The following is a 21,858-nucleotide window of genomic DNA, read 5'->3' on the forward strand; positions in this document are numbered from 1 at the left end:
TGTGGAACTCACCTGTGCAGGAGGCAGCAATGGTGACCAGCCTAGGTTAACCTGTTGTTGTTTGGTCGTGTCCGACTCCTCATGACCCCCTGGACCAGAGCATGCCAGGCGCTCCTGTCTTCCACTGCCTCCCGCAGTTTGGCCAAACTCATGCTGGTACCTTCGAGAACACTGTCCAGCCATCTCGTCCTCTGTCGTCCCCTTCTCCTTGTGCCCTCCATCTTTCCCAACATCAGGGTCTTTTCCAGGGAGTCTTCTCTTCTCATGAGGTATTGGAGCCTCAGCTTCAGGATCTGTCTTTCCAGTGAGCACTCAGGGCTGATTTCCTTCAGAATGGAGAGGTTTGATCTTCTTGCAGTCCATGGGACTCTTCAGAGTCTCCTCCAGCACCAGAATTCAAAAGCATCAATTCTTCAGTGATCAGCCTTCTTTATGGTCCAGCTCTCACTTCCATACATCCCTACTGGGAAAACCATAGCTTTAACTATACGGACCTTTGTTGGCAAGGTGATGTCTCTGCTTTTTAAGATGCTTTTTAAGATGCTGGTTAACCTAGGAGTAGACAAATTCACAGAGGACTCTTGCACTTGGCTGCTGCTTGTGGGTTTGCCAAGCATCTGGCCAACTGGAAGGGCCACTGGCCTGATCCTGCAACCTCTTCTTATGATCTGAATGGAAACAGGAGCAGAAATCTCCAGTGTTCCCTGATTTATCCCATATCCAGAACAGGTATCAGTCCAGCAAATGCAACCCACTGTTGCTGCTTTCAGCTCACAAACAAAGCACAGCAATGCTCAAAGGGGCTAGTGGATTATCCAGCAACTTCTGAAGAATCACAAATTTCCCATCCCTGATTTGGCAGGTTTTTTGGGTTTTTTTACTTTCAACGCCTTCTGCATTTTCCTGCTTCTCTGGCGGCAAAAGCTGTGGTGCACAAGTCGCAGGAGCTTGCAATTTTCTCCTCCTGCTGCCAGTATTGGGTATATTTGCAATTTTGGCCATACAGAAGGTATAAAGGCGTTTGCAACCTTTGAGGCCCTGTGTTGACTTATCTGGGAGCAAACTCTGCTAAACAGAGTGGAACGTGCTTCTGAAAAACCAGGCGATGGATTGCTCTGCAAATGGCACATATATTTTAAATAGCACAGCTTTATATGTCAAGTTATAAATGATGCATCTTATACTGGCAAACCAGTAACATAAGCTTAGGTTTGACAAGAAAACAAGTACAGGATACCATTTCAATCCTCTTCCTCCCATTTCAGTCCCCCCCCCCGGGGGTTGTAGGGGGAAAGCGAGGGGACTTCCACATCTTCAAAATTTCCCGAAGTACGGGGTTGCAGTCAACGCTGCTCACCTACTGTGAAGATCACTGAATAGAGCTGCCCCATCACAGAAGGAATCTAGGAGGGAAGTGAGGTGTAGTGGTTAGAGCGTCAGACTAGGACCTGGGAGATCAGGGTTCAAATCCCACTCAGTCCTTAAGTTCCCCGGGTGACAATGGAGTCAGTGACAGCCCCTTAAACTACCTCACAGGGTCGTTGTAGAGATGAATTAAGGAGAGGGGTGAACCATGTGTCCTTGGAGGAATAGGTAAAGGTAAAGGGACCCCTGACCAATAGGTCCAGTCGTGACCGACTCTGGGGTTGCGGCGCTCATCTCGCTTTATTGGCCGAGGGAGCCGGCGTACAGCTTCCGGGTCATGTGGCCAGCATGACTAAGCCACTTCTGGCGAACCAGAGCAGCGCACGGAAACGCCATTTACCTTCCCTTGGGAGGGAAGCTACATGCCGCTTCCATCCTAAGCCTCTGCAGGGATACGCTCTCCTCCTGCAGAGGCCTGGGAAGGAAGCTGCCCGCCCGCCCACCATATACTTGGCGTGGCGCAGCTGGCGGGCGTGCAGGGAAAGCTGCGCAGCTCCCCCACTTGCTGGGGCGCTCCTGAGAGGCCGGAGCCCTGGCGCAACGCACTGCTAAGACCAATGGGAAAGACGGCTCTGATCAGAGCAATGGATTCTAGGCCCAAAACCTCAAACCACCAGCCAACTTGCAGATCACGTCTTTACAAGGGTAATCTTTCCCGACAGGCAGCCTAGCATGTTTACGATCAAAGATCGTTAATCATTCTTTACAAAGGAACGGGCGATTGACTGCTGCCCGGAGAGGAAGGAACGGGACTACTGCGGGGGCCCCATCCTCAGCGAGGATGAGGAAACGAGAAAGCAGCTCATGCTTTTTGGGCCTTCATCACCCAAAATATGAGCACATGCAGTTTAGGTGGCAATTGCAAGCATCCAGGGTCTAGGAGATGCAAAATGGAGCACAGCTTCTAAGAACGGGGGTGAAGCAATAAATATGGCACCAGTCTGGTCCTTAACTGCAGGGTTAGAAACTCAGATATATACTATGGGATGTAATCCACTGGGAGCAGTCAAGTACAACATTCCTTGTTTTCCTAGAGTGGACATGCAAGGGAATGTTTGGCCCAGCCAGTTGAAACTTCCTGTTCCTCCTGGCTGGAGCATCCTTCCTTTTGCATGTGATAGAAGGGTGTGACCTTACCTGTCCAGGTAACAAAAGGACGAGTCACGCAGCTTTTCTTTTTGACTTCCTTCTTCCTTTGACCAGCTTCTAGCTAGGACTGCTCTGCTAGCTCTCAGCTAGCAGAAGCACTGGGATTATTCCCCCATACGGGGTATATCCACACGTACATACTTGTAACCAAGTCTGCCTTCAGGAATCCAACCGTGAACTGATGTGAGTAAACTTCTTTTATTGACTTTGATTAAGATTGTGGCGCCTTTGTTCTTTTAAGAGGGATTCAAGGGAACTTACCAGTAACGTACAATGCAATCTGAGACAGACTGAATTGTATAATAGTCAGAGGCTCACACAAGCCTGCAACCAGCTATCCGCTGTGCATGTAAAAAGAGTAATGTAACTCTGCTAAGTAAATGAACTTGCTAGCACAAGTTAGGAAGGATATTAATAAATATCCTGAACATTTCTACATAATCTAGGTGCCAAATGGCTCCTTAAACCAGTCGCCAAAATGTCTGGTTGCCATTTTGGGGCAAGACAGCTGTAAAGTGTTATTTTTCAAACGAAGGACTGACGGTGATGGGTTGTCAATTAAACTTCTGGCTGGTTCAGAGGAAAGCTTTGAGCTAGGTTTGAGAACTTAAATCCAGGGACAGTTCAGACCATTCATAACATGTTGTTGTTGTTTAGTTGTTTAGTCGTGTCCGCCTCTTCATGACCCCATGCACCAGAGCACGCCAGGCCCTCCTGTCTTCCACTGCCTCCTGCAGTTTGGTCAAACTCATGCTGGTAGCTTCGAGAACACTGTCCAACCATCTCGTCCTCTGTCGTTCCCTTCTCCTTGTGCCCTCCATCTTTCCCAACATCAGAGTCTTTTCCAGGGAGTCTTCTCTTCTCATGAGGTGGCCAAAGTATTGGAGCCTCAGCTTCAGGATCTGTCCTTCCAGTGAGCACTCAGGGCTGATTTCCTTCAGAATGGAGAAGTTTGATCTTCTTGCAGTCCATGGGACTCTCAAGAGTCTCCTCCAGCACCATAATTCAAAAGCATCCATTCTTCGGCGATCAGCCTTCTTTATGGTCCAGCTCTCACTTCCATACATCCCTACTGGGAAAACCATAGCTTTAACTATACGGACCTTTGTTGGCAAGGTGATGTCTCTGCTTTTTAAGATGTTGTCTAGGTTTGTCATTACTTTCATAACATAGGGATATTCAATTTCTGGAAACCACAGAAGGGATTGCTCTTGTGGACTTTTGCCTGGTTACCATTCAATTTTACACCAGTCTGTTCCTATGCTGCTCCCAATATCATTTTTATGACGGCCGGTGGGGTTTCTCTGTGATTTACAAGTGATCGTTTTATTGACGCCGTTTGTGTATTTTATTGATTTTCGCCAATTTCCGAGAGGACTTTGATCGATGGATTGTCCAGAAATGGAATAAATTGATCTTCTAGAACTGTGTTCCTCCTAAGGCAGCCCTCAGGCCAGCCAACCTGTCAAATTCCTCCAGATCTCTTGCTCCCATTATCCTTCTTCCCATGGATGTCCAATGACGCCTAGTGTAGGCGCACACTAATTTTCCTCACACAAAGAACTAACAAGATACTTGACATCATCACAACTGTAAGTCAGCTCTGCATTGATTCACTAGGCCCAGGAACAGCTAAGTCTCAAAACAGTTATGTTGGTTGACAGCTTTTCTTGAAGTCCCAATCGAAGATGCTCACACTTGCTTTTAGAAACTCAGATAGATAAGCTAGGTACCAAATGGCTCCTTAAACCACGGTTACAGTCACCAAAACAGAATGTCTAGCTGTCATTTTGGGGCAAGACTAAAGCCTAATTTTCCAAATCAGTGGTACCTTGGTTCTCAAACTTAATCCATTCCAGAAGTCCGTTCCAAAACCAAAGCATTCCAAAACCAAGGCAAGCTTTCCCATAGAAAGTAATGCAAAACAGATTAATCCGTTCCAGACTTTTAAAAACAACCCCTAAAACAGCAATTTAACATGAATTTTACTATCTAACAAGACCATAAAATGAAAGCAATAATCAATGTACTGTACTATAAAATAAATAAGACAGTATTGCAGATGATAAAAATTAAAATTAGCTTTAATTTTAATACCTGCACTGATGATAGTCATTGTTTGGATGGGTTTTTTTTTTATCCATTTCTGCAGTCACACAATCAATCAATCAATCAATCAATCGTAAAATGAAAAACAAGCCACAGTCAGAAAAATGAAAAAGTCACACAAACAAAAACGCAAAAAATGGCAAAAACAAAGGCGCCAAATTTAATCCGTTCTGGAAGTCCGTGTGACTTCCGAAATGTTCGAAAACCAAGGCACAGCTTCTGATTGGTGCAGGCGCCGCGGAAACACTAGCCAACAGCCTCATCAGATGTAAGGCTTCTGAAAAACGTTTGGAAACCAGAACACTTCCGGGTTTTCAGCGTTTGAGAACCAAGGCGTTTGAGAACCAAAGTACCACTGTAATGGACTGACTGTGCTTGATTCTCTGTTAATCGTCTGGCTACTTCAGATGACAACCTTGAGCTAGGTTAAGAGCTTTGAGAAGAAAAGTCACTTGAGGCAGGGACAGTTCACATATATATTGGCTTATTCTGACCTCTTTTTTCTTAATGGTGACTGCTCCTGCTCAGGCTGTGCGGAAAAAGCAATTTAGTTCCTGAAATTCATTCTGATGGCACAGATAAAATAGAATGAATAGAATTCTACAGGCTGTGTTGCTAGTGTGTGAAAACGGCCCCGATCCAAGGATCTCCAGGAACGCAGCTCCAGATGGTGGAGACGTCAGGCACCATCCAGATGTCCAGGCATCCTCAATTGGTCACAAGTGTCTGATAGGTAAAGGTAAAGGGACCCCTGACCATTAGGTCCAGTCGTGACCGACTCTGGGGTTGCGGCGCTCATCTCGCTTTACTGGCCGAGGGGGCCAGCGTACAGCTTCCAGGTCATGTGGCCAGCACGACTAAGCCGCTTCTGGAGAACCAGAGCAGCGCACGGAAACGCCGTTCACCTTCCTGCTGGAGTGGTACCTACTTATCTACTTGCACTTTGACGTGCTTTCGAACTGCTAGGTTGGCAGGAGCAGGGACCGAGCAACGGGAGCTCACCCCGTCATGGGGATTCGAACCGCCAACCTTCTGATTGGCAAGTCCTAGGCTCTGTGGTTTAACCCACTGCGCCACCCGCGTCCCTTTGTCTGATAGCCAGGTGCAAAATGCGCCTGGCGAAATTTGAACATGAACAGGCAGCCCGCATTGCTCTGCCATGCTAGGACTGGGGCCAATTAAATATATTGAGGTTAACAGCCAAGGGGAAGCAAGGTTTTTAAAAGGTCCCGGCAAGCGTAACGATCATCGCTTTCCTGGGACCGCAGCAGGCCTTCTGGAAACGGCTCTCGCCGTCGCTTTGAGTTTCACGCGGAGCAGTTTATAGTCAGGGCGGTTGTCAGCAATGAACCTGCATCCGTCGTGTGGTTCAGAGAAGCAGCTAGCTCCAATTCAGACTTTAGCTCAGGCAACCAGGCATTTGACAGCAGCAAGTCAAGGTGAAAAATCCGCTGGACTCCCAGACAACTAAGGTGCTACAAAAATATTTTCCATTTCCTCCGAAGAGTCACTTGCAAAATGCAACGCCCTTTAGCAGAGTCAAGTTTGCACACTCGGGATCTAACCCGGCAGACAGGAATCAGGTAGAGATCAGGAGTTGTAGTACGACTTATGCAACACGTTGGCGACTAATATACACACACAATACAGTGGTACCTCGGGTTAAGGACTTAATTCATTCCGGAGGTCCGTTCTTAACATGAAACTGTTCTTAACCTGAAGCACCACTTTAGCTAATCGGGCACCCTTAATGATATTCCAAAAAAAGTTTAGGAGAATCTTTATGTACGCTACAGTTGCTGCCAGAATTTTAATTGCAAAAGGTTGGAAGGGAGAAACCATCCCATCCAAATCAGATTGGCAAAACAAATTAAGAGAATATGTAGAATTAGCAAAACTATCAGCAAGGCTACAAGATGTTACAGAGGAAAAAAATTCCAGAGAGTGGAATATAGATAGAGTCTATGTAAAAGAACATTGTCAAAATATCAATCCGTTGGCAGGTATCGATCAAGTTTGTGTGTGTGAATAGGACTATTTTGGAAAAATCTAAAACAAGTTAAAGAGTAGGGAGAAAATAAAGTCAAGTGCATATCCAAAAAATCTAACTCGGGAACATAATGGGAAGATCAGAGGTCGTGTTAAACTGAAGTATAGAATGGGGAACAAAACAAGCAGCAATCAAGGAATCAATGTTTCTCTTTATTTTGTCGTTAACACCTATTGATTATTTCTGTTATGCAGTTTTAAAACCAATAAAGCATTTATAAAAGAAGAAGTCAGGCTATCCCTCTCCAGATAGCGACATATATCTAATAAAAATAATATGAAACCATTGTCTCATGTAGCTGGTCTCAATACTGTTTTTCTGCATTGTCTGGGGCCCTGTCAACTCTACAACCCAATAATTATTGCTTATTCTGGGGCAGAAGTATTGGTCTTCTTTAAAATGTATTTGAAAGTTTCTACTTCTCCCCCAAATTTATTTTGGAGGTTTACACTCTACCCTCAAAAAGCAACGTCCCTGAGAGGATAAATATCTAGGCAGGTACAAAAGAGGTAGTAAAGGTAAAGGGACTCCTGACCATTAGGTCCAGTCGTGGCCGACTCTGGGGTTGCGGCGCTCATCTTGCTTTATTGGCCAATGGAGCCGGCGTACAGCTTCCGGGTCATGTGGCCAGCAGGACTAAGCCGCTCCTGGCGAACCAGAGCAGCGCACGGAAACACTGTTTACCTTCCCGCCGGAGTGGTACCTATTTATCTACTTGCACTTTGACGTGCTTTCGATCTGCTAGGTGAGCAGGAGCAGGGACCAAGCAACGGGAGCTCACCCCGTCGCGGGGATTCGAACCGCCGACCTTCTGATCGGCAAGCCCTAGGCTCTGTGGTTTAACCCACAGCGCCACCTGCTTTCCCGCAATTACCGGCAGCGGGTCTTCCCATCGCTTCCTGAAAAAGCCAGCCAGAGTCTGAGTCCTTTTGTGGGAGAAGAAGATGCTCTACCTCTGAGCTACTACACACGTCTCCATGGAAGGACTCCTTCGCCCATAGCTGTCAACTTACAGATTTGAAAATAAGGGACCAGCAGCCTTGAAAATAAGGGATCAGCAGCCAAAATAAGGGATTTTCAGAGCACATGTATGTTCAACTTCTGAGCCCCTCTGAGCCAAAGGCAGAAAGCCCAGCCAGCAGCCAAACGAAGCCTCAAGCGGTGGTTCCCACAGCGCAGCAACCCGGCAAAGGGGATGCAGCAAGGAAAACCACCGTCACCTCTCCGCTGGGAAGCGCTGAGCAAAGGCGAGTCCCCAGGCAACGCGGCCGATTTGATCGGGACAAGGCATGCAAGCTCCACCCCCCCCCCCGTCGTTCTTAGACTCCTTATTGGGTGAGCAACGCAGCCAAGCAACACAGTTGGAGCCTCCCTCCCTCCCTGGCCGGCAGGGAGGGAGGGAGAGGAGCTGCTTCCTTTGAAACCCGGGAAATTTAAGGGACATCATCAATAAGGGACAGCAGCGGGAAACGGTGCTGGGATAAGGGACTTTCCCGCCAAATAAGGGACGGTTGACAGCTATGCCTTCGCCCAGTGCACCTTGAGGAACTCCCTGTCACAAGATGTGGCAATGGCCGATGACTTGGACGAGCTTAGAAGTAAGGATGAGACAAACCCCTGTGGCTTTAAAAGGATACCAGACAAATTCAACCGAGAGCAGGCACAGCAAAACAGACCAGTAAACGAACCGTGCATCTTAACCTTCGTTCATATAAAAAGTCAATTTGTTAATTTATGACCCAGAGCAGAAAACGAAAGGAAAAGACCAGCACGACCCAATTCTTTATCTCTATTTAAACCTTTTTTTTTTTTTTTACCTCTTCTGCCATTGCTCTTATCTTCTGATCGGCGCAACGGAAGCACAACCACACTGAATATTCTTTTTAAATGTATATATTTATTATTGCAGATGCTTATTCCAAGCAAATCAGATCTTGTTTATTTTTCTCAATTGGCTTTATTAGTATTCTGCAAGCTACATTGGCTTCCTCTTCAACACAACAACAACAGAGAGAGGAATTCCCCTTCGCCCGGGCAGTTTTCACTTTTTTCTTCTTCTTTTTGCAGAATGAAAACAAAGATCTTGTTGTAGGGGACACAATTTGCCTAACGGAGGGACGGTAGCCAAAAAAAAAAGAGGGGGGAGGTAGAGAAGAGGGGAAGAAATATCTGGGAAACTGTTCTGTTGGTTTGGCCCTGAAACGAGAGTTTGCAGAGAAGGCCGGGAAATATTTTGTCTTCTGGATTCAGCGACCCGAGCCCCGATCCCTCAAGTAACCTCAGACAAGCAGCTCAGAGCCCAGACAGACAACCTCCTTCCCTGAAGTGGCAACTCTCAAACTCGCAACGGCAGCTGCCCTGACCTCCCTGCTCCCGGTTCTGATCTCCGGAGAGGGAAGTGATTTTGGGGAGGGCAAAACAGCCAGAACTGTCAATGTGACAGAGAGGAAAGCTTTTTGCCTTGGACAGTGTGCTGTAGTGGCTAGAGCAGACGCAGCCCTCCCAACTGCTTTTTATTTTTTTTTATTTTTTATTATTATTATTATTATTGATACCGCAAGAAAAAACGAAAAAACACAAATACCAAATTACACACAGGAATAACCATAGACACATAATTTTCTTAACATAGAAGGAAACTCAGAAGGGAAGGACTAGAGAAAGTCAATTAAGAGGTTTAAAAAGGTGGGATTTTTAAAGAATTAAGTCTGTTTTTATTCTTTGTCTATTGTTCCTTTTTCTTTTTTCTATATTGTTGTAATTTTCCCTTTTTTCTGTTTTTGTGTGTTATTTTGCTTTGTGGTTTTTGTTATAATTGTGGAAACTTTAATAATTTTTTAAAAAAACAAAACAAAAAAACCCCATAATTTTCTTAACAATAAAACATAAATTGGTCTTAACACTAAAGACCCAGCCTCCTGTCTATTCCATATTCCTTACTGCCAATTACTTATTGCCAATATACACTTTTATCATAATTAAACTTTTTCTTAATATATCTGTTAGATATAACTGTTTTGGGACTACAATTCCCATCATCCCTGACCGCTGGTCCTGCTAGCTAGGGACGATGGGAGTCGTAGTCCAACGGTATCCGGGGTCCCATGGCTGTGTTAAGAGTGTCAGGACCTAGAAGAAACCATCGTTTGAATCCCCGGCTCTCTGCCACAAAACTCGCTGGGTGTGTGGCCTTGAGCAAACTGCTGCCTCTCAGACCAGCCTACTTTACAGGGTCGTTGTGTGGCGAAAACAGGGAGGAACAGAACCTGTAATGGTCGCCTCAGATTCTTTGAAGGAAAGGTGGGGCCCAAGCATAATAAATAATATCTGTGATTTTTGCATAGCTGTCAACTTACGGATTTGAAAATAAGGGACCAGCAGCCTCAAAAATAAGGGATCAGCAGCCAAAATAAGGGATTTTCCGGACACAGGTATGTTCAACTTCTGAGCCCAGCCAGCAGCCAAATGAAGCCTCAAGCGGTGGTTCCCACAGCGCAGCAACCCAGCAAAGGGGATGCAGCAAGGAAAACCACCGTCACCTCTCCGCTGGGAAGTGCTGAGCAAAGGCGAGTCCCCAGGCAACTCGGCCGATTTGATCGGCACAAGGCATGCAAGCTCCACCCCCCTGTTGTTCTTAGACTCCTTATTGGGTGAGCAACGCAGCCAAGCATCACAGTTGGAGCCTCCCTCCTCCCTGGCCAGCAGAGAGGGAGGGAGAGGAGCTGCTTCCTTTGAAACCTGGGAAATTTAAGGGACATCATCAATAAGGGACAGCAGCGGGGCGCGGCGCTGGGATAAGGGAGTTTCCCGCCAAATAAGGGACACTTGACAGCTAGGGATTTCTGCATTGCAAGTAGGGTTCATCTAGATGAGCCTTGGGGTTCCCAAGAATTCTAGGATTCCGATGGCTATCCGGACTCAAGGCAGCAGGTGCATTTTTTGAACTGCGCCGTGATCCCCGCTTCAGCATTGCAAGAACCGTGCACCGTAAGTGAGAGAACATCCTTTAAACCTCACTTTGTATGTGATAACGGCGGCAAGAGTCTTAATTGCATAAGGATGGAAGAACGAGGAAATGCTGACTAAAGACCTATGGCAAGAAAAACTGATGGACTACGCAGAATTGGCAGAATTAACACACAAACTACGGGACAATTGTGACTTTAAAGATGAATGGGAACCTTTTACAAAGTACAGTGGTACCTTGGGTTAAGTACTTAATTCGTTCCGGAGGTCCGTTCTTAACCTGAAACTGTTCTTAACCTGAAGCACCACTTTAGCTAATGGGGCCTCCCGCTGCTGCCGCGCCACCGGAGCACGATTTCTGTTCTCATCCTGAAGCAAAGTTCTAAACCCGAGGTATTATTTCTTGGTTAGAGGAGTCTGTAACCTGAAGCGTATGTAACCTGAAGGGTATGTAACCCGAGGTACCACTGTACTTAAAGAAGCAACAAAATGAACTGGACTCCTTGGCATGTTTTGAATAAACACTCGCAAACTTTTTTATTGACAATAGTCAGTTAGGTAAATTAAGGATCCATATAATTTTGTAACATGAAGAGAGTAACATTTGTTGAGAAACCAGAGAGAGGAGCTGAGGGAAGTCTGGAGGGGGGAGGGGGGGTTATTTTATGGGGAGGGGGTGGGGGGAAATTAAGGATGATACATTTTTTGATAAAATGTCTTGTTGAAATTCCTAATAAAAAAAGATTTTAAAAATAAATAGATAAACCTCACAACACTTTTTTGAGGGTTTGAAAACACTGTTTGGTTTGTGTCTCTGCAGCTACCCAGGAAGGCAATCAGCGCTATTCTCCACAATGCAGGATGGAAGGCAGAGAGGGGTCCCCGGATTTGAACCCGCGACCTTCTGAACGCAATACAAGGCGGCTGCCCTAGAACTGTGACTTGCGACTGGAAATTCCCCAGCTCATCGCTCCACTAGTCTAACGAGGGGCTTGGCAAATCCAGCCCTAATTCAGGTCATTGTTGCCTGAGAAGGTTGGAAAACAGAAAGGATCTCTTTCAGCAAACAAGGCTAAAAATAAAAGTCTGCGCTGCTTTTTGGTCTCGGTATTTATTTATTCAACACCCACGGTTCTCCCCCTTCCCCATCTAATCTCCGCAACAGCCCTGTGAGGTAGGTTCATAGCTGTCAACTTTTCCCTTTTCTTGCGAGGAATCCAATTCGGAATAAGGGAATTTCCCTTAAAAAAAAGGGAAAACGTTGACAGCTATGGGTAGGTTCGGCTGAGAGGCGGTGAGTGATGCCCACGGTCACATCTAGTGAGCTCCGTGGGCCGAGTGAGATTCGAACTCGGGTCTTCCAAGTCTGACACTCACTACGCTGCCTCCACTGGGCATTCCACAAGTATTTAACCCGAAATAACTAAAGGGGGGAAATTAAGGCACACTTAAATGCGATTTAAGCGTTCTGTTATGTAGAGGTGTCGCCTGGAATACTGGATTTGCAAACATTTAAAAGATAACAGCAGGTCCTTCCCTTCCTTTTCTAAGAATCATAGAAATTGAGTTCGAAGAGACACCGAGGGCCATCTAGTCCAACCCCCTGCAATGCAGGAATCTTTTGCCCAACGTAGGATTTGAACCCATGACCCTAAGATGCAGAGTCTCAGACTCTATCGACTGTACTGAAAACTGTTGAGGAATAAATTTCAACAACCCAAATCACTGCCTGCGATCTCCCGATTCACTCACTCGGAGGGGACAATCACCCGTGAAAACATTAATTATGATTTTGAAACTGTCAAGCTTCCTAATTACTGGGTTGCGTTCAATGTTCGCCCTACTCAAAATAAACTCGTTTATTTTGTGAATGGACAGGGAAAACCTGGGCCCATCCATTTCCAAGGGGTCTATCCTACATAAAGCTTGGTTTGATGCAATTCCCTGCGTGGTACCCAGCGAAAAAGTTCCATTTGCGCAAGGAAATTCCCCTCTCTCTCCTCTCCTCTCCATGTGTACCCCTAAATCCATTCTAGGGTTCACCCAGCTCTTCACAGCAGATTTTGGAAGGGGTGTATAAGGAGTAGCTAGGTGGGGGAGAAAGTTAATAATAATGATGATGATGATGATGATGTATTATTTATACCCCGCCCATCTGGTTAGGTTTCCCCAGCCACTCTGGGCAGCTTCCAACAAAACACTAAAATACAATAACCTATTAAACATTAAAAGCTTCCCTAAACAGGGCTGCCTTCAGATGTCTTCTAAAAGTTTGGTAGTTATTTTTCTCTTTGACATCTGCTGGGAGGGCGTTCCACAGGGCGGGTGCCACCACCGAGAAGGCCCTCTGCCTGGTTCCCTGTAACTTGGCTTCTCGCAGTGAGGGAACCGTCAGACAGCCCTCAGCGCTGGACCTCAGTGTCTGGAGGTGGAGACGCTCCTTCAGGTATACAGGACTGAGGCCGTTTAGGGCTTTAAAGGTCAGCACCAACACTGACCTTAAACACCGATGGTCCTTAAATGGGTTGATGGTTCAAAACATCTCAGGGCACCAGCTTGGCAAAACCTGCAGTAAATTATCAACCCCTGCAGGGAAAGGATGGAATGTGGAGTGTTTCACATTCCTGGTCCCCGCCAGCCGCTCCCTTTCCTAAGGCACTCCATTCCGTTGCTCTCTCTCCAGTTTCCCAGCCCTGCCGATTCCCCCTCTTCATTCCATGGTCACTGAGAACGTGCAGGCTGCAAACACACCCTATATTAAAAGCACCCAGCTTCCTGCAAATAATGCTGAGAAATGTAGTTTGTCAAGGGTGCCGGGAGTTGTAGCACCGCAGGCGGTAAACTACAGCTTCCGGGGTTTTCCGAGTGAAGCCACGTGCATTAAATGTGCTGTAAACATACAGTGAATGTGACAGCTATGCACACGCCATACCTTTAAAGCACAAGGCTTCCCCCCCAAAGAACCCTGGGAATTATAGTTTCGTAAGGGTGCTAGGTTCAGCAACAGGGAAACCACACAGCTTCTAGGATCTTTAGGGTGCTTTAAAGGTGCGTTAAATATGCTAACTGCTCATGAGGTTTGCTTGAGGCTAACAGATTGAGGTTGAATCCTGACAAGACAGAAGTACTGTTTTTGGGGGACAGGAGGCGGGTGGGCGGGTGTGGAGGACTCCCTGGTCCTGAATGGGGTAACTCTGCCCCTGAAGGACCAGGTGCGCAGCCTGGGAGTCATTCTGGACTCACAGCTGTCCATGGAGGCGCAGGTCAATTCTGTGTCCAGGGCAGCTGTTTATCAGCTCCACCTGGTACACAGGCTGAAACCCTCCCTGCCCACAGACTGTCTGGCCAGAATGGTGCATGCTCTGGTTATCTCCTGCTTGGACTACTGCAATGCGCTCTACGTGGGGCTACCTTTGAAGGTGACCCGGAAACTACAACTAATCCAGAATGCGGCAGCCAGATTGGTAACTGGGAGCGGCCGCCGAGACCATATAACACCGATCTTGAAAGACCTACACTGGCTCTCAGTATGTTTCCGAGCACAATTCAAAGTGTTGGTGCTGACCTTGAAAGCCCTAAACGGCCTCAGTCCAGTATATCTGAAGGAGCATCTCCACCCCCATCGTTCTGCCCGGACACTCAGGTCCAGTACTGAGGGCCTTCTGGCGGTTCCCTCCCTGCGAGAAGCCAAGTTACAGGGAACCAGGCAGAGGGCCTTCTCGGTGGTGGCACCCGCCCTGTGGAACGCCCTCCCAGCAGATGTCAAAGAGAACAACAACTACCAGACTTTTAGAAGACATCTGAAGGCAGCCCTGTTTAGGGAAGCTTTTAATGTTTAGTAGGTTATTGTATTTTCGTGTTCTGTTGGAAGCTGCTCAGAGTGGCTGGGGAAACCCAGTCAGATGGGCAGGGTATAAATAATTTTATTAATTATTATTGTTATTGTTATTAATAGTGTTGGAAGCCACCCAGAGTGGCTGGGGAAACCCAGCCAGTTGGGTGGGGTATAAGTAAGTTGTTATTATTATTTTAATAATAATTATTGAGCAGAATTGGCAAGAGCAGGATATGCTTTTCCAATTAAATAATAATTTCTTAATTTGCGACCTGCACACATCAACGTGCAAGGGACCCCTCCCTCCCCCTCGGGAGGAGAGATGCTTTGCAGACTGACACACATACAAGAAGCAGGATTTCCGAGGGAGTCTATGCCTTTGCTCCGAGCCGCCTCCCAAGCAAACTTCTCCAGGCTATTGTGTCTTTAATTTATTTATTTAACAGCGGAAACAAACAAAAAACCCAGCCGGAGGATCCGGACAACACACACACACACACGCACGCACACGTGTCTCTGGAGTGAGCACATGCAAACATTCGTGAGACGCGCCCCCCCCCCTTTTTTTAAATGGAGACAAGAAAAAGGAGATCAGGAACAAAAGCCCGTCCAAAAAAAGCAGCCAAAAACCACACACACACACACACACAGCAAAAGGGACCCAGGAAGTAGACTAGCTATTCGACTCTCCTACGCCACAATTCCCTAAGGGCCTGCTTCAGGTTTGGTTTTTTTTTGGGGGGGTGTTAATTGGGAAGGAGGGAAATGGGGGGAGAAACTCGCAAAATGATCCCTTGCCTCTCCTTGCCCTTGCAAAAGGAACAATGGTTTTTGCACAGAGTGAATCGCCGAGATTCCGTCCGCAAGGAAAGGGGGGGGGGGTGACCTGACGGCCGTCCAATCCACCCCCCCCCCCGCGCGCGCATCGCACACTTGCTCCGCGATTCCCCAAGTCCACGACACGCAGGTCACAATAGAAAGCACACCTTCCTGCTCACCGACTGGCACCCGCAGGGGGTTGCAAAAATTTGCAATTCTATTTTGCATCAGACAGCGAAGGGGAGGGTTAGGCAAAGGAGAGCCCGCGCTTGGTGTTTTCTCTCCCCCCCCCCCAGCAAATGCTCCCCTTTAGGGTTTTTTTTTCTGGCAGCTACAGATACCCACCCCAAAATAGGAACCCACCGCCCAAGAAGGGGGAAGCAAAGGAATTAAGATTCCTTTGGTGCTTTAAAGACATTGCGCCGGGAGAATTGGCGAGGAAGAATAGAAAGCGCAGGAATTTCAGGTAATTGTGGGAGAGTTGGGGGAGTACCCCATGAAACTGCATGGAGATGGGTGCGATTATATTATCTGCAAACTAAAGGTCCACCCCGAGTTTCCCATTGGAAAAAAAATCGCCTCTTCCAGGCATGGAGATTTCCCAGGAGAATGAAAGAAACTGGGGGGTTAGCAGGTGGAAAGGGGGATGGGGCTGGGTCCAAAGTCACCCACACCAGGAAGTTTTTTGGGGGGGCATCAGCAGGGGGTCAGAAAATGGACACTGTCCCCTCCAATAAACTTAAGGCAGAAAGTCCTAGGTTTGTACCTTCTCAAGAGTAGGCCTACTGAAGTTAAAGGGACATGATGACTAACTTCGTAGGGCTTAAGAGGAGTCATGGATCTTGAACCGCAACACCAAAGCGAACTTTCCAAGGAGCATATAATATTTATTGGGGGGGGGGTGGACAGGTGGAACAAAGAAAGGGGTGACAGGTGGAACAAGGTAAGAAACATTATGGACTGCAGGTAACCCAAGTAGGGTGCAGGAGACTTTGAGCGGGACTTGAAGTGGTGCAGGAGGTACCGGGTTCAAATTCTGAGCATCTCCCAGCCAGAGGATTGGTGATGGTGGTGGGGATTTTTTTTAAACCGCAGGTAACAGGTGTTGTGGTCTGACTTCAGTGTTTTGAAAGGGGGGAGGGTAGAGAAAGAGAAAGATCTTCGCTCCAAGGAAGGCATGGTGCTGGGAGCTTGCCAAGACAAAAGTAAAAATTGGAGCCGCAGGTGCCCCCCCAAAAGGTGCGAAGGAGAAGCAGAGGTCGGTGGGGAGCAAACTGATGGAGTGGGGTGGGGTGGGGTGGAAGGAACGGAAGATTATCTTCTCCGCAGAACCGATAACAAAAGGAAAGAGCAGGTAAATCGAGGGTGAAAGAGAGTTCTCGATTTACCTGGATTCTCCTTTGGAGCGGACAGGTGCGAGGGAGCAAACAACTTAAGAGCAAGCAGGTAACCTCTCCCTCCCCCCCACCCCCGGGTATTTTCCAAAAGAAGAAGGCAACCGGTACCCCCCAGAGATGGGAAGGAAATAAACAATAGGGGTGCAACACACGCACCCCAAATAAACGCAAAACAAGGAACAAAAGGATTAAATTCGGAGGAGAGGCAGGGTTTTAGGAGAGGTGTAACAAGCAACAGACGTGGGGGGTCAGGTACCCCCAAAACCAGAGGTCCTTTTTATTCCCGAGGAGTCGGCGCAGGTGTTTCCAAAGGCGAAGGAAAGAGACCCCCTAAAAAAAGAGGGGCGCAGCCTCACCCCCCAAAATAGGGGCGCAAGCGCGCGCGCAAAGGGGAAGCGCCTACCTTGGCAAAATAGAGCATCCACAGCTCGTAGAGGCGCTCCTTGGAAGCCATGGCGCGGGGCGGCTGCGCCTCCCGTCCCTCCGTTCCCGGCTCACGCGGCGGCCAGATCCATGGCGCGGAGGCGGCGGCGCCTTTTCCCCTGGGCGGGCGCAAGGGCAACTTTACGCGCGGCGCCGCGGCGCTGCCTTTCACTCCAAGCGGCGCGCAAAGCTCCCCCGGGCGCCGCGCTCGGCTCCCTCCGCCATGCTGGTGGCGACGGCCGCTGCCAGCCCTCGGGCTCCGGCTCCGGCTCCTCCTCCTCTCCCAGCACCTGATTCGCGGCCCGGCCCCGGCCCCGAGGGAGGAGAGACGCCGCCGCCTCGCCGACAACGCCGCCGCCGCCGCTGCTCCTCCAGGTGTGCGCCACGGCGCGCAGCCTCGCCTGGGGGCGCACGGACTCCTCGCCCTTGGGGTGGGGGCCCCGATTCGGCGAGGCGCTTTACTTCAGAGTAGTCCCGTGGCTGCCAGCTGCGGAAGCGGGGAAATGCCTCCCCGTTTGGGGCCTGATCCTGAGCTTCACGCAGGGAGAACTGCCTCGCTTTACTCGCGAGGAGTCCCCGCGGCCTGCGGCGATGCTTGCAGTTAGGGCTGAAATGCCCGTTTCCCCCCGCCCGGTCTTCAGTTCAAAGGAGGGGCTTTACTCCCGAGTAGGTTCAAGGATTGTTGCTATTATTAAATTAAATTAGCCTCTCGAGCTCCTGGGATCGCGACCCCAACGGCTGCCACTCCCCCCCCCCTTCCAACCGCTCAAGGCTTTGCCTTCTGCCGGACAGGTCTTACTCGGGAGTAAGGCCCGCTGAGCTCCATGGAACTTACTCCCGGGTAAGTGCGTCTTGGCTTTTTTTTAAAATGTTGGCTTTTATTTATTGAATTGAATTTCTACACCGCCCTTTATTCGAGGGTCACAAGGCGGTTTACAATAGAAAAACGCAAGAAACACGTAACTTTCTTGTGGGAGGGGTTTCTCACCTTAGTGGCGATGCGAGTCTAGACTTGGAAACAAAACCTCTACGCGCACAAGTTTAATGGGACTCTTCCCTCCCGTTGAGCAAGTATGCAAGTTGCGACCCCTCTTCGCGCGCTGACTCGGGGCCGGATCCTTCCGTAAACAGGAGTAAACGCGTTGCAGGACAGCAGTGATAACAACACTGTCCGGCAATCTTTAGCTGAGATTTCTGCATTGCAGGGGGTTAGACTAGATGACCCCGGGGGTCCCAACTATGACTTGACCCTCTCTAGGGGTGCAGTATAGTTGGAAAATAGCCCAATTGCAGTTACAGCCAAGTCAGACCACAACTCGTATGTGTGTGTAGTCAGAATCACTCCAGTGTGCCCTTGTAATACTAGGAATATACCAAAATACCAGCTTTTTCTTCTTTAAAGTAATTTTTATCAGTTTTCCATTTAATAATATACAATCATATCACTGTTATCCACTTTACCCCTCTGACTCTTTAGAGCCCATCCACTTCCTTCCCTCCTGCCTCACGGCTTTCAAAACCAACCTTTATATCGTTGCATTTTATATACGTTTCCCAATTCTAGATTCACTCATTACAAAAAGGCATTAAAATTTAGGTTAAAATAAAAAGGGAGAGAGCTTTTCGTTACGAGTCTTCGGGCAACCCTGCTAGTGATGCTCATTGCTTGCAGTAATCTTTCAAATATTGTATAAATTTACTCCAGTCCTTTTGGAATATTTTATGACGCTGGTTTCGGATTTTTCCCGTCAGCTTTGCCAGTTCTGCAAAATCCATCATTTTCATCTGCCACTCCTCTTTCGTTGGTACTTTTTGCTGTTTCCATTTTGGGGCTAAAAGGATTCTTGCTGCTGTTGTAAAATACATGAACAGTCTTTTATCTTTTTCTTTTTTTGGTATCTCTTCACCTACTATTCCCAGTAAAAAGGCTTCTGGTTTTTGAACCTTTTCTTTAACTCATTATATATCGTTTCCCAGAATGCCTTTACCTCTTTATAAGTCCACGGCATATGGTAAAATATACCTTCCTTTTCTTTGCATTTCCAACACTTGCTAGCTCTGGTCTTACACATTTTAGCAAGTTTTGATAGTGTTAAATACCATCTGTACATTTTCATCACATTTTTGCTAAGTGCATTGCATGCACTAAAGTTAATACAGTGGTACCTCGGGTTACAGACGCTTCAGGTTACAGACTCCACTAACCCAGAAATATTACTTCGGGTTAAGAACTTTGCTTCAGGATGAGAACAGAAATCGTGCTCCGGCGACACGGCGGGAGCAGGAGGCCCCATTAGCTAAAGTGGTGCTTCAGGTTAAGAACAGTTTCAGGTTAAGAATGGACCTCCGGAACGAATTAAGTACTTAACCCGAGGTACCACTGTACCTTCATCCCACAGTCTTTCCAAAGATTCTATCCAGCTATTAGCTTTCAAGAAGTGGAATTCTTTGCCTTTTTATAGTACAGTAGAAGCAAATGAAAGTAATTCCTTTCTGACTTTAATATGCTGTAGGCAGCCTACCAAACCTATTGAGTATATTTAGGATTGTGGCGTGTGATGTTTGGGTTAACTTAAGTACCGATGCCTTATACCATGGGTAGGCAAACTAAGGCCCGGGGGCTGGATCCGGCCCAATCGCCTTCTCAATCCGGCCCACAGACAGTCCGGGAATCAGCATGTTTTTACATGAGTAGAATGTGTCCTTTTATTTAAAATGCATCTCTGGGTTATTTGTGGGGCATAGGAATTCATTCATTTCCCCTCCCCCCCCAAAATATAGTCCGGCCCCCCACAAGGTCTGAGGGATGGTGGACCGGCCCCCTGCTGAAAAAGTTTGCTGACCCCTGCTTTATATACTGTATTCTTAACTCTAACTTCCTCCAGCACCACTTAGAAGTTACCCCAGCTGAGTTCCAGGAAGCAATTTGGCCTATTGAGACCTATTGAGGTCAACAGGACTTTCAAGTAATTCTGCATAGGATTCCAGCCTTTGCTAAGGGTTTGGCATCAACCAGTTGTTGTTTTTTTAATTGGGGTTTTTTGGTATTCTCTTTTATAAAAGTAAAGAACTATAAGAAGAAATCAAACAAAGCATTAGCCAGTGTTCAACACTTAAAAAGCTAAAATAATGAATAATAGGTTAATTAATTGGTTAAAGGGAAATGTTTTTAATTGTGTAACACTACCGACCACCTTAACATCTACTGCAATCTGTGCAAAGTTATTCAAAAGTAAGTCCGTGTTTAATGGGGCTTACTCACAGGTAACCCAGCTTTCAAAGTGGCTAGATACTCGCACGTAGTATAAAAATAGGCAAGAAAGCAAGTTTGTATGGAAGATTCTTGATTTCTGGTTTAACTGATCAAGCCCTTATCAGTTCCACACCCTGTCAGAAATCCTTGCTGGAATCTGCAAATATTTTTACCCTTTTGATGCATTTATAACCAAGCAAGGACTAAACTGGATTAATGGTGACTGTAAGACTAAATCATTTTTATCAGTGCTTTTATTCTGCGTTCCCAATCATATTCCCAGGAGTGGTTTGCAAGATTTTATTATTTTTTAAAAAAATATTTTTTGTTTGAGTTTACAAGTATAGAGTTATAACAATACCAAATAAATATCAACATTTAGAGATTTCTCTGAATCTCTAGACTTCCCGCCATCCCCTCCTTGGGCTTTATTGTCAACATTTTCAGATGCATATTATTTCATAATCCATATTTTAAATCTGTCCATATTGTCCATAGTATTTGTTACATTACAAGTGTTAGTAAAATCCTGCTAATGTTTTCATCCACTTACAGTGGTTTCCTAAATAAATTGTAATTTCCCCCCATTTTTTCTTAAAGTTCTTGTCTTCTTGGTTCCATTTCGGCATAGTCCAACAGTTTGGTTTGTCATTTCTAGGAACTTTATTTTATTTTATTTTTAAATGATATTTATTGGAATATTTTTTTTTTTAGAGTTACAAAAGAAAACAAAGTAGAAAAAGAACAAAGAAAGAACAAAGAAAAACACAAACCACATCCAACAATACAAATTCAAAAAAAACAAAAATACACCGCAAACATTTAAAAACAAATCCATTATTCTCAAGTCCTCCACTGTCATTACCTTCTTTCTTTGACCTCCTCCTCCTCCCTTTTTTGTATCCTAGTGTAATTGTCGCAGCAAATCCTTTCCATATTTCATAATATTCTGTCACCCGCCACCCCGGAAGTCTATCTTCTTTCCATCTCTGGGCTAGTAGCATCCGCGCGGCTGTTGTTGCATACAAAAAAAGTTTTTTCTGATCCTTTGAAATATCGGTACCTACAATTTCTAATAAAAAAGCTTCTAGTTTTTTAATAAAAGATATTTTAAACATTTTTTTCATTTCATTATACATCATTTCCCAGAATGCTTTTATAACTTTACATGACCACCACATATGATAAAAGGTACCTTCTTTTTCTTTACATTTCCAGCAGGTATTTGGACTTGACTCATACATTTTTGCTAACTTAAAGGTAAAGGGACCCCTGACCATTAGGTCCAGTCGTGGCCGACTCTGGGGTTGCGGCGCTCATCTCGCTTTATTGGCCGAGGGAGCCAGCGTACAGCTTCCAGGTCATGTGGCCAGCATGACTAAGCCGCTTCTAGCGAACCAGAGCAGCACGTGGAAACGCCGTTTACCTTCCC

At 46.6% G+C, this 21,858-nt stretch overlaps 1 protein-coding gene across 3 annotated transcripts in view; it reads right to left on the reverse strand.

The window, feature by feature from the left end:
* Positions 1-17,396, reverse strand: part of NBEAL2 (neurobeachin like 2) — a 219,488-nt gene extending 202,092 nt beyond the window's left edge. For all 3 annotated transcript variants that reach the window (XM_080973935.1, XM_080973933.1, XM_080973931.1), the window contains exon 1: positions 17,154-17,396. In XM_080973935.1, the coding sequence (XP_080830061.1) occupies positions 17,154-17,204 (51 nt within the window). In that variant the 5' untranslated portion in view covers positions 17,205-17,396. The remainder of the gene's footprint in view (positions 1-17,153) is intronic.
* Positions 17,397-21,858: the final 4,462 nt, after the last annotated feature.

This window comes from Podarcis pityusensis (assembly GCF_964106645.2).
Source record: "Podarcis pityusensis genome assembly, chromosome: 12".
Classification (NCBI taxonomy): Eukaryota; Metazoa; Chordata; class Lepidosauria; order Squamata; family Lacertidae; genus Podarcis; species Podarcis pityusensis.